Source organism: Pan paniscus, chromosome 5, assembly GCF_029289425.2.
Source record: "Pan paniscus chromosome 5, NHGRI_mPanPan1-v2.0_pri, whole genome shotgun sequence".
Classification (NCBI taxonomy): Eukaryota; Metazoa; Chordata; class Mammalia; order Primates; family Hominidae; genus Pan; species Pan paniscus.
The window spans coordinates 49,674,970-49,688,121 of record NC_073254.2 but is presented as its reverse complement, the minus strand read 5'-3'; the positions used below and the strand labels follow the sequence as shown (position 1 = coordinate 49,688,121).

Below are 13,152 nucleotides of genomic sequence, written 5' to 3'. Positions count from 1 at the left end.
TCCAAACCCCACAGCTCTCTAGGGCTATGGTTATAACCACAGGGAAAACCAGAGGTAAGAGCAAGGACCACTGTGCCCTATATAGGGGTCATCATCCCATTTGTTCAGCCAAAGCACAGCATCTAACAGCAACTACAAAGCAGTGCTTGATCTGCAGGGGGACATGTCTAGGCTAGGGCAGAATACAGACAGCTAGTCTCAGAGCTAGAACCACGGAATCCTGGGGCCCAGATCCAAGAATATTCAGTTCCCATAACACGGATATTTCAGCTCCACTTCCCAACTTTGTTGGATACACACATATAGAAACACACATGTGTTCTTCAGGGGCTATTTCCAGGGATAAATACCCACTTCATGGACACAGTAAGAACTATCAGCTACTTGGGGTTCCAGGAAACTGGGGTGGGGGAAGAAAGGAAAAGTATCCAGATGACCTAGCCTCAGGCAGGCAGAAGTGGACCAGCATCCAAGGAGGAGAGCGCCTGAGATTTGGGTGAGTAACCTGTGGAGGCCCGGCGCCTTCTGCCTTCAGCAGGAAGGATTTCAGTGAGATGTGCAGAATCTCAGGGCTGCAGGGAACCCTACTGATATTTTACAAGTGAGAAGAGGGATTTCAGTGATTTCCTCCGAGGCTCAAATCCTTAGGCTCTGCATTTGTCTAAACCCACTGGCACCATATACCTCTATATCCCCGGTGCCACTTGAGGCTGGCATTGGGTGGGCATGGGAACAGGAGAGTAGCCAGTCCAATGTTAAGTGGCCGGTGGGGGAGGGGAGTCTCTGTCCCCTCTTAGCCCAGGTGACTAGCTCCTGTACCCCCCAGACATCCCTGGGTTGGCCGTTGTTTCGCTTCTATACCCAAGGCCCAGCAGTCCTTCTGTTTCCAGACTCCAGTCTTCTGAGCCTGAAGAAGCTGTCCCCAGGTCTGGGCCTCTTGCAGGCACTGCCAGCCTCAGAGCAGCTCTGCAGTTTCCAGCCCTGACAGGGACTCTTTCTTATAAGTGGTCATGTGCTAGGGATACGGGATGTCAAAGGAGGCCCACACCCTGACATTTGGGGACCAGAGCTGGGGGAAAGGACTGAGTGAGTTCAGGCAGCAAGCTCTTCCAGCTCCATCTTCTCAAAAGGTCTGAAGCCCTTCGTTCCCTTCCCCTGTCCTCAGTTCAAGGCACTGGACCAAGCCATTCCACTTCTTTATTTCTCCAACTAAAACAAAATGCACATTGCCCCACTTCCTTTTTCCTCTCACCAGAGCACTACACACACACACACACCCTGAGTCATGCACACACATTCACACGTGTGTGAATGCACACTTCACATTCCCAAACTCACACCCAGGGCCGGCTCCTCTTACAACAGGTCCCAGCTGCTCACATCTCAAACCGGTTCTCATGCTCTCAGATTCCTGAAGGTTTCAAAAAACAATCTCATTTGAGGGCTGCTGATGACTGTCTTCTTTCTCTGCCTGCAGTAATTCTGGCCTTAGTGTCTTCTAGTCCCCTTTCTCTTATTCCACCCTGCAGAGACTCAAAGAGATGAGAAGGAAGGGGTTGAAAACAGGGAAAAGTCTCTGTACTCTCCCACCCCGAGGCTTTCCCCACCTCTGAGACATGTCATGAGAGAAGAGAGGTCAAAGGGATTCCTGAGGAATTTCTAAGCAGTCCACCCTCTTCTCCACCTTCTGGAAAAATGGGGGTGGGCTTAGAGGGAACTGACTAAAGATCAGGCTCTGAGTGGGGACTCTCCCTCTCTCCAGTGTGGCCTGGACAGGGCACAGGCAATAGCCGGCTGCCCACGGGGCCACCCTTACCCGCTGACATGGTTATGGTTTTCATTTCATATTTTGGAGGGAGGGGCTAGTAGGAACAGTCCCCTCACTGTAAGAGCTGGCCACAGGAGCCCAGGGAAGCGGGGAGGAAAGGAAACAGCCACATTAAAGAGGAAGAGAAGGGTGGGGGAAAGAAAGAGACACATACACCCAGACAGAGACCCGGAGAGACACACCGAGACAGAGAGACACTGTTTGCCACCACACGAACGCTCTCAGTCCCAGGGATGGGGTTACTTGGAAATTCTAAATGCATGACTTTATCAAAACTCTATCCCTAACAAGGAGAGAAAACTACCAGGTAAACTAAACGGCCAGGCTGGCTCTCCTGGAGCCAGCCCTGGGGACAAGTTTCCCTGGAGGCCGAGAGACCTTTTCATTCAGCTGTAACCTGAGCCCTATGCGAGGATTAGGTCTTTTTAACCACTGCTGCACACACACCCCCGCCGCGCCTCCCCCCCGCCCCCCCCCCCGCCAAACACCCACCCCCCTACCAAAAGCAAAGCAAATTAATGCTTTTAAGTTAACAATTATCTTGGTTATCCAGTCTATCTACTTTAAAATATACAGACAAGCACTTGAAAAACACTCAAAACCATGTCCCCTCATGCTCCCTCCCTTCCCAGTCACACAGGCTTACCCACCTACTCTTCCATACAGTTCTCACAGACACTAAAACAGCAGTTTACCCTTAGCAACTACGTCACAAGAAACACAGACATCCAGCTATGTTGCCTGTGGGTAACTGTGGTGAACCTCTCATGTGTGCACAGTCGCACACTCACCTTTACACTTAGGGCTCCCTTCCTTGTCTCCCCCTTTCCCCCCTTCCACATGACTTTGGTTTTCCCATTGTGGGAATCACTGATGAAAAGGGACAGAAACCCAGATACCCCCAGAGGTATAGTAACTCCGTGCAAGATACTTGCCAAGGGTATTTGATTTTAAAGACCTGCTAGTGCTTCATATAAAGCATGTGGCATTAAAGGCACACTTTCTGGCACTGCTGATAACCAGGAGATATGTTTGAAGGTAAGGCCTCCCTGATGCTCACAGACTGTGTCTATGGGTAAGGCTGTAAGGTTGCCCCGCCTGGTCAGTACTAGTTCTTCCTGCAGCATCTGCCTGCAAGTTTGTGTCCAGAGACATCCCTGTAACCCAGCAAACCTGCTATTAGGCAATCTCTGGCAGATGGGGTTTGTAGATTTCCTGAAGAGAAGGGTCAATGAAAGGCTTCCATTCTAGGCCAAGCTTAGGGATCAGAAGAAAAGAAGGAGGATACCAAGCTAACTGCGGTCCAGTCACAGGAAGGGTGGCCTGTGAATGAGATAAGCTGGGGACAAAAACTACTCTTAAGTTCCTTGAGGGCAGGGGCCTTCACTCTGGCAGCATGTTCCTCAGTACCCAGCAGGGAGTCCAATGAAAGTGGAAGCCCTGGAGTACCATGCAGGGATTCTGACTCCCGTTCCTGAATCATGAGCTGATCTCCCATACTTGAGTGCCTTGGCTTGATGGCACCTGTCCCTTGGAGGGGTCTCCATCTGCCCCTGGGCCCCCCTCGAATACACTGCTTCTCCTTTGGTCCACAGCCTCACTAGTCCACTACAGACACTGGCTCCAACTTAAAAGAGGCCCTTATCTTGTCTCTAGGTTACTTCATATCTGTTCCTTCCTTCAGACTAAACTCCCCAGCTAATTCCATGTTATGAGTAAGTCAGCACACACTACAAAAGCCAGCTTTGTTTATGAAAACACAAATCCACAGTGAGGAGAGGGGCTGCTCCCAGGTTGGGGGTGGCAGTGGCGATGCGCTGTCTGGAACCAGGACTGGAAAAGAGGCAGTGTGGGGCTGGAAGGTGTGGGGGCAGGGTCCAGTATTTGACAGCTGAGGATCTCTAGTGTTTCAGTTCTGTGAAAGGACAGGTTGGAGGGGGAAGAGGTTAGCTGAAGAGGCAGTGTTTGGGGAGAGGAGGGCGGCATTGATACAGCACCTTCCTCTTCACAGAGCAGGAGCCCATCCAATACAACAGAGCAGCTTAAGAGCCAAACACTCAGGCTCTGGGACACAGCGACCTGTGTCGGACACTCAGGCTTCCCCAACTCCCAAGTTCAACTTTCCTTCTGGCCCAGCCATCTCCTCACCCAGCTGGCTTCAGGAGCCCCTGGGACAATAGGCAGAATCATACTCTCCTGGGCAAAACCTTGCCAGGAGGAATTTTCTTTTTGTCCATATAAATCTCTTGTCGGTGAGGACACGATGGGGGAGGGGTACAGCAAGAGGTCAAGGGGGAGGAGAAACTGTCCCGAGAGAACTGTAGTACATCAGCCTAGTCTCTGCCTGCACGGCCTTGGGACCTACCAGGCGATGAGCTGGGGGTCAGGGACGGGGGCGGGAGGCCTCCCTGTCTCTCTTTAATTCCTAGAGGGATCTGTCAGAGCTCCCCGGCCTGGAATTCTACTTTGTTATTTTAATGCAATTCTGACCTGGATTTAAATGGAATTGGAAACCCGAGGCCTTAATAAATAAATATTATGATAAGAAATGAAAGCCATGCAAGACGAAAGAGATTTCACCCCAAAGAGGCAGAAACGCAACATTCCTGTCGGGAGCCAGTCACAGAAATTTTCTTCTCTTCTTCAGCCCCCTACCATCCGGTGAGAGATGAGTTGATTTTTCCATAAAAGATCCTATTTTTCTTCAACATTTTTCCACTGATAAGGCATCAACTTAGAAATGTCTAACTTTGCATGCGGGTTGGGGGTAAGGGAAAGAAATATACGGCACGGCTGAAAAGTTTTCATTATTCCCTCAGTCTCTCCAGGCCACAGCGTAAGTTTCTGGCAATGTTTGAGAGAAGAGAAAATTCTCTCTCAGATTTTGGAGGACAAGAAGTCTTTCGAAGATGCTGGGGGTGGATGAAGTCGAGCGGAATTCTGAGGCGCGTGGTCTCTTCTGCCCACCGCCCCCAAGAGTTTCTCACTCCTCTCTGCCGCCCCCAGCTTGTCCGGCTTTTCGCTCGGGGCGCAGCGCCCAGCGGTCGGGCCCCTGGCCGGGGAGTCCGGGTGCACAGAGCCGGGTTCTGACAGCAGCACGCTCCCCAGCACCTGCCCTGCCCCTCGGGAATCGCTCCTAGGCCCTGAGGCCCAGCAGCCAGGACAGCCCCCAGGCCGCGCGCCCCTCCTTCCTTACCTTGCGCGGCTTTGCTGTACTGGGCGGCGCGGGCGTGGACCAGCAGGACAAGCAGGCAGAGCCCGGGTATGCGCCCCGAGCCCATGGCTGGAGCTACTGGCGGCCCAGCCGCCGGGGCCGGTCTCGCGGCCAGGGGAGGGCGGAAGCCGGCCGGATCCCAGCTCGCAGGAGGGGGAGGGGAGGGGGCGCCCCGCCGGGGCCAGGCCGGGGGCTGCAGTCGCGGGGCGCGGACCGCGGCGCCCTCGGCGCGAGGCTCCCGATGCTACCGGCTCCTCCTGGCCGGACGTCTGGGAGAGCGAGGCGGAGAGTGCGACGAGGCGAGGGGCGCCAGGGGCGACTGACGGAGGGGAACCCCCGCCCTCTCCAAGCCGGCCTCTGCCAGCGGCGGCGGCGGGGCTGCTCCGTGTAATCCCACCCAATTCCCAGCTTCGCCGGGAGAGAGCTGCAGCCGGAGAGCGCGCAGAGCCCGAGCGAAGGACCTGAGAAAGGGGAGGGGAAACGCAGCGCCAGAAACACGCCCTTTCTGCCTCTCTTTCTTCCTCTCTCGCTCTTTCTCCGTCTCTCAGGCTCTTTTTCTTCGCCTTTCTCCTCCTCCTCCTCTTTCTCCTCCTTTCCTCGCTCCTTTTCGTTTTCTTCCTCCTCCCCCTCCTCCTCCTTCTCCACCACCTCCTCCTTCTCCACCACCTCCTTTTTCGTGCCCTTTTTTCTTTCAAATGGGGCCTCGGCGCGGTGGCTGCTCCCCCTGCGCGCCCGGGCGCGGTGGCCCCCTCCCCAGGCTGCCGGGCCGCTGCCTGCAGGAATTTACAATCCGGCGATGGGGGAGCGGGCCCGGTCTCCATGGAGACGGCTTCCCCGGGAGCAGGGAGGTCAGGCGCAGACCGCGCGCAATCAATGGATCAATGCAAGCTCCGCTCGGCTCCAGACCAAACAGCACCGGGCTCCGACTCGTCCTCGCTCCCCTAGGAAAGAGTCGGGGAGCGAGGGTGCGTCCCCGCGCTCGCTCGCGAGGACGGCCGTGCGGCGCCAGGTTTGAACGCACACCTCCACCCGAGACAAAGAGGGTGCGAGGTGTTGGGGAGGCTGGGGCAGACGTGGACACACGGACACACGGGCACTCGGGCGTTTCCACCGACACAGCCTGACAGGGGACATAGGACCTCGGAACACACCGCCTCCGACACCAGGCCGAGTAACAACCTCTCAACTTTTACACCTACCACACCCCCAACCTCAAGACTCAGTCCCCATTCCTAGATCCGAGTCCACTTTGAGGACCAAAAAGAAAGTAGCCTCCGCCTGCTAAAACTGCCAGCTCCAGGGCAGACTCCCTTGCAGTTAAGGCCTTGGAGGTAAGCCTACTGAACCACCCTACCCGCAGAGACATGGACTCACATACAGACACTCTCATGTCGTCAGCACAGGGGCGAAAGCTACCCCACAGAATCATGTCTATGTGTATAAACACAGAGACATAAAGACAGGTACAAGAGGCTCCTCCAAACCTGCACCCCGCTTCAAGAGGTGGTCCTGACTGGTCCATTCTGAACCCTTCATCCCTCCAACTGAGGGGAAGCAGAGGAAAGAGAAAGGATATTTTTAAAACAGGGGCAAACCGCAGAAGGAGCAGGGTCTTCCAACCATGGATGCTGCCTCTTGACTGTTCACCCACTCTGTATCTTCTTTCCTTCCATTGTAAGGGAAAGAGGAAAGACCTCTTGAAAGGCTATGAAGACTTTCTTGGAGTGTGAGGCTGTGTTCAGAATGAGACCAGGCCAGGTCCAGTTTTCTGCAGGGAAGATGCTGCTAGGACCCAGACTAGCCTCACAGAGCCCTCAGCGTACCCAGGAGGAAGAGGCAGTGACCAAGATCTCCTCAAAGGTGATTCAGTTCTGAGACCTTCCATATTGGCTGCCCACATCAGCTGGGGCAAGGGGAGGACTTTGTTGGCAATGTTCCTGTCCACCAGGGAGAAGAGCTGAGCCCTTCCTTTCCTAGGGATTCAGTGGAAAAGTAGGATGGAAACAGACTCAAACTTCTTATCCTGGGATGAAGATTACTTTTGAACAAGTCATATGTCAATGGGCCTCAGTTTCCTCAGAAAACAAGAGGGTAGTGGATTCACTCAGTGGTGGAAAGGGGGCAGTGCCCCAAGGAAGCCTGGGGGAGGAGTCCTGGAGAACCTTGCATAGCATCAAAGATTACCTTTGGGATGGGAGCACATAGATCATGGGAATGGTGTGGAGGCCACAGAAAGGCTGGGTCAGATGATTGAGGTCCCTCCCAGCCTTGTCACTCTAAGATGCCCTCCCTCCTTCATTCCACTGGCAAAACCCTCCCCTTGCAGCAGTTTTGCCTGCTGCCACCAATTATGTGTAGGGTTGGAGGACAAGTGTAAATTTGCCATCTTTTTTGCCCCCAACAAGAGAATGGTTTCAAAAAAAGAGAAAGAATTGGAGGTTGCCGGACGGTGTCTGTGATCTCCATGGGGGCACAGAGAGAGAGAGCCGAGGAGCTCCCCCACGGCTGGGAGGGGAGATGGCACGCTGCCTTGCTTTGCTCTGCCTCTGCCTTCTTTGGACACTAGGGTAGCTCCTCTGGGTCCCTGGGGGAATGGAGGGAGGGCCCCTACATCCTCCTTGAGGTGGGCAAGGAGGATTCTGTAGGGGGATTATGGGTTATTTGGGGCCTTCAGTTCAGGGTGATTTCCTGGCCCTCTGAGTACGGATATTGCCCTGGCTTTCAGGGAGGGAGGTTTGGTGGGTTCTTCCACCTAAGCCACTATGTCTCTGGAAGATTGATTTTTATGCCCCGTAGTTGCCTTTTATCTCATCCTACCAGTTTTCCTCTGATGATTTCCTCTTTTCCTCTTGGACCAGATGAGCTACTCCTCCACATCTGGGCAAAAAGAGGCAGTTCCCTGCTCTTCTCTCCTGCTGCCACTCACCCAATCTGATTCCAGAGTACCCTCAGCCCTTCAGAGTATTCTACAGGAGTAGAAGCAGGGCTTATATCACCAGGACACTGTGAATTGAGGTGCTGGTCCAATTCATATTGCCTTTTGCCCTGTCCTCTTCTGCAGGGACTCAGTTGGACAGTAACTCAGGAAGATGACAGGGAAGGAACAACAAGATGGCACTTGCAAGTGGTACTACAAAAGCAGCAGCAGCACGTGCCATATCATAACCACCAGGGGCAAAATGTCCAGTGGGCTCTGGGCCTCCCACACGCACCTCTAAGGTTGCAGTTTGCTTTGGGGCTTCATTTTTCTTCAGGGATGCTTCTGACATTTGTTTCATTCTACTTGCTCCTGAAAATGTCTGAGGAGAAGACTGGCAGGGGTCAGGGATCCCCTAGCTGATAGATCTTGGTTCAGTCCTGTTTAGGGATCCTTCTGCCAGGGCCCACCAGGCTCAGGGGTTTCCCCTCCCCTGCAAGGTCTCCTTCCATGAGCGTTGCTTTTTCTTTCTGCTCCTCAGTTTCCCTATATATAAAATGAGTCCAGTGACCCTACCTCGATGGGCAGTGCCATATAGTCTAATGGAGAGCACATACAAGCTGGAAGTAGATTGCCCTGAGATCATTGTTAGGCCCTACCATTTCCCAGCCATCTATTTTTCTTGGTGAGTTGTTTCACTTTTCTGAGCCTCAGCTTCCTCACCTGGAAAATAGATATGGTTATATGACCTCAAAAGTGTCCATCCATCAGTGTCTGTGTGGGCTCTAAACAAACCTGCAATTCAAATCTCAGCTCTGGTACTTTCTACCTCTGTGACTTCAGGGAAATTACTCAATCTCAGGGAGTTTCAGTTTTCTCATCTGACATAGGGGATAAAAACCTCGTAGGGTTATTGGTGTTAATTAAATGAGATAATATGTAGAAAACACCTGGCACTGGCACATGTAGGCATTTAATAGGTAGAGGCTATTGTTGTTCTTTCCACTACTTCTCAGAAGAACAAAAGCCCAAGTGTTTGGGGCCGGCTGCAGTGGCTCACACCTGTAATCTAAGCACTTTGGGAGGCCAAGGTGGGCAGATCACTTGAGGTCAGGAGTTTGAGACCAGCCTGACCAACATGGTGAAACCCTGTCTTTACTAAAAATACAAAAATTAGCCAGGTGTGGTGGTGCACGCCTGTAATCCCACCCACTTGGGAGGCTGAGGCAGGAGAATCACTTGAACCTGGGAGTTGGAGGTTGCAGTGAGCCGAGATTGTGCCACTGCTCTGACCTGTGCGACAGAGCTCAAAAAAAAAAGCCCAAGGGTTTGATAACAAAGGTATAGTAGTGGCTGGTGGGAAGAAGCAGCCTTGTCCCAGATTAGGCTTTGATGCCACTGGCTGTGAACACAGCCAACTGGGCTAGATTCTCACCACCCCCAACAGGTTCCTGTCTGTCATACATACCTACTGAGAAGGTTCCAAAAATTCCATGCATTCCAGCACACTGCCCTTGTCATCAGCACTTATACATTATGCAGTTAGAAGAATATTCACTTGCCCACTAGGTATCTCTGGAGTCTCTCCATCCCTACTGTCTTGCACCTCCTACTCTACCTTAAGAAGACATAGACACCCCGAGACACAAATTAGAGCTCATAGATACCATTTACCAAGTGCTTTCTATGTTCCAGGCACTATACCAGGCACTCCATCACGAGCCTATAAGGCAGGAATTGTTATCCCCATTTTATTGGTGGGAAAACTGAGGCTCAGGTAGATTAACTTACCCAGGATGACAGACTAAGAAAGAAGAAAGCCAGGACTTGGGGCCAGGCCTGACTCTGAAGCTTGTATACCTCCTCAGCTGTCTACACTGCCTCCTCTGAATTCACAGAGACTTGATACACTTTTGCCACTCACACCCTAATCAGAAGGAGGGGATCTTACTAGGCTGGTGGACAGGCTGACTCTGTCCTTGCTTTGCACTCCTTCAGGGTAGCTCAGGAGTCATTTTGCCATATAGGCAGAGGCTTGGAAGTAACCCTCTCTCAAAGTCTGTTTCCCAGCTCTGGGATTTTAGGAGTACCTTGTTCCCAGGCCCTTAGTGTTGGCTTTACAGAGAGGTCCACAGGCAGCCCTGCCAAGACATGGGGCAGAGGTAACCCAATCCAAGCTGCCCACACCTGTTCCAGCCTCTCCTCCAGACACTTAGGCCACCTCCAGTTTAGCTCCCTTGGCCCTTCACCCCAGTTTCCTCCCACCCCTCCTCTGTGCCCACATCCACTCCTGAGTTACCTTGCCACCTGCTTCCTCTCCACCTGTGCCCCAGCTGCTTTCACTAAGGAAACAAAAATCTCTACCCTGCCAACTGGCATCATCACCGATGTGTGGTTCCAGACCCCTGCACATCACAAGGCAAATCTTCAGCCACCCCAGGTCTGCACCCTGTCCACTTCCACACAGCTGCCCTCCCAAACTTGTTTCCCTTCTGCCAACCCCAGCCCCCATACTTCTCCAATCAGCATCCTCAATTCCTGTTTCTCCAAAAAGCCAGGAGCCATCTAACTTGAGCCTCCTATCGCCTGCTCCCTTCCCTCTCCACTGCTGGGAGAGGGGTCCATCCTTTTGGCCAAACCTAATACCATGTACATGTACCTGGATCTCATCCCCTCTTGCCACTTCAGGGAGCTGGCTCTGTCAGTTATCCCCTCTTTTGCCTGAATGTCTCACCTCAGCTCCTCCTGTAAACACAATAAGATCTGCAGCATCCTATAGTAGCAACAGGGAAGTAACCCAGACCCTGCTGCCTCTTGTCCTTCCAGGCTCCCAACTTCTCTGCCCTAGGTCTCCATGACACTGCTTCCCTTTCATCCCTGGCCCTAATGCATTCTGTCCCAGACTCCCTCTGCCACCCCTCCCCCAAAGTCTCCAGCGACTTCCACGTCTTCATATCCAGGGCTGTTTGCCGGTCCTTATCTAGCCTGACATCTCTGCCTCATCCAAAACCTCTGAACATTCTTCTTCCGCTTCTTGGAGCACTTTCTTCTCCTGTATCTCCTGCTGGCTGCTTTCTCTCTGCTGGCCTCTTACATGCTGGAGAGTTTGGGCTTCTAGCTTGGCTTTTTTCACTTCTCACTCTACATGACCTCCCTAGGGGACTCTCTGAGGGACAGCAAGGGTGATGGAAAGAACATTGGCTTTGTGGTCAAATAGTCCCAAGTTTAAATCCCAGCCACGTCAATGGGTGAGCTTGGGCAAGTTTCTTCACCTCTTTGAGCTTTATCATCCTCATCTGGAAAATAGGGAGGATAAACTTCTGTTACTGATGTTTGGAGTGTTACTGATGATGACTTGTGTGGAAGGTCCCTCACAAAATAGGTGGACAGCACGTAGTGGGGCATTATGGCTCCAGGCACCGCCGATATGCCAATGACCACCAAATCTATATCCCTAACCCCACTTTTCTCCTAGCTCTAATTCCGTATATTCAATTTGCAGATCTATAGCTCTAGCTCCCTTCTCTGCTTCCTATCTAGTCCTATATTTCCACCTACTTATAGATACTTCCGATGATATTTTTCAAGACCTGAAGCTGAACCTACCCCCAGCTGAACTCATTCCTCACAACATTCTCCCCTGACCTGTCCTCTTCCCGTGATCTCCATCTTGAGGTTAATAGCTCAAAACCTACTCAGTGGCCCCATTTGGACTCCTCAGAGTCCTAAGGACAGTCCTCCTCCTGATCCCCCTTGCTGCTGCCACAGTTCAGGTACTTCTTGTGTCTCCTGTGGGCCACTGCCTGACAGAGCTAAGTTCTAGCTGCTTGGCACAGTGTACGTGGCCTTCTGTGCCAGTCCTGAGCCTTTATTTCCAATGACATTTCATGCTTGTCTTCTAACTTCACCATCACTACACCCTAGCTACACCATGCCTGGCATGCACCATGTTCTTGTCAGCTGGAGAACTACTGCCCTTTAAAATCTTGTAGTGGCTCATGCCTTTAATCCCAGTATTTTGGGAGGTTGAGGCAGGAGGATGACTTGAGGCCAGAAGTTCAAGACCAGCCCAGGCAACATAATGAAACCCTGTCTCTACAAAAAATTCAAAAATTAGCTGAAGTGGTGATGTACAGTTGTAGTCCTAGCTACTCAGAGGCTGAGGTAGGAGGACTGCTTGAGCCCAGGAGTTGGAGGTTCAGTGAGCTGTGATCTCACCACTGCACTCTAGCCTGGGCTACATAATGAGACCCTGTTAAAAACAAAAATAAAAAGATCCAGCTTCCATGGTACCTTGGCAGGGAAGTCTTTTTACTGCCCCAGCAGACTTGGAGCTCAGTGGTCCTTGAAACCTATCCCAGTGATGGCCCTGGCTATCGGTAATGGTCTGTTTACCTTCCACTAGTTCTGTCAAACCTTTGAGGGCAAGACCCATTTGGGTCACCTCTGTATCCCCAGCTCTAAGCATATGCCTGGCAGATAGTTGTGTTCAGTGAATATTTACTGAATAGCTGAAAGAATAAAGGAAGGGTGAGCTCACGCAAACCCCAGAGGAGAAGTGAAGCATTCCCTGACCTCGTCTCCCTGCCTCCCACCCGTCTGAGGATGCTTCAGGTTTCCTGGAGGACCTAGGGCAGCAGAGGGTGTTCAATGGAAGGGCAGTGTGGAAAACCCCACTGAAGAAAGACCATGGACACACAGGGGGCCTAGGAGAGGACTCCTGCTAGAGACTTTCAGGGTCTGGAAGACACAGATGCGTGTCTGGAACCTTCCAAGCCAGAGCTCAGGATATCCCCAAAGGTCTGAAGAACTGGGTAATGGCAGCCTAGATAAAGCAGCCAGAGGTAGGAGACTGGTCAAGAAGCAGCCTGAGTGGTCAGAGGTCTGGGGCCAGAACAGATGAAAGGGGTCTATAGGCAGCTCTCATATGAACTCTGGGAGGCAACTCCAGGAAGGAAAACTCTAGGTGAGGCCACTTGAAAGTCCCTGGGGGATTCTCTGCCACCTCATCAAAGATCTTTCTGACTGATGCTTAACATTCCATTATTGGAGAATCACTCCTTTGAGCTAAACCTTTATGTTCTTTGTCCCTAAATACGAATATTCCTGTGAGAGAGGGTGACGGCCTTTGCCAGTTAAAACTTTAGTTATCAGTTGACACCCTAAAAAATGTGTTGTGAGTGTCAGAGGAGG

At 52.2% G+C, this 13,152-nt stretch overlaps 1 protein-coding gene across 3 annotated transcripts in view; it reads right to left on the bottom strand.

Annotated features, from left to right (window-relative positions):
• Positions 1-12,208, bottom strand: part of SCUBE3 (signal peptide, CUB domain and EGF like domain containing 3) — a 48,178-nt gene extending 35,970 nt beyond the window's left edge. For 2 of the 3 annotated variants that reach the window (XM_003808528.4, XM_055113492.2), the window contains exon 1: positions 5,025-12,208. In XM_003808528.4, the coding sequence (XP_003808576.1) occupies positions 5,025-5,109 (85 nt within the window). In that variant the 5' untranslated portion in view covers positions 5,110-12,208. The remainder of the gene's footprint in view (positions 1-5,024) is intronic. The other variant, XM_063604845.1, reaches the window with a different exon arrangement.
• Between the last annotated feature and the right edge of the window lie 944 nt (positions 12,209-13,152).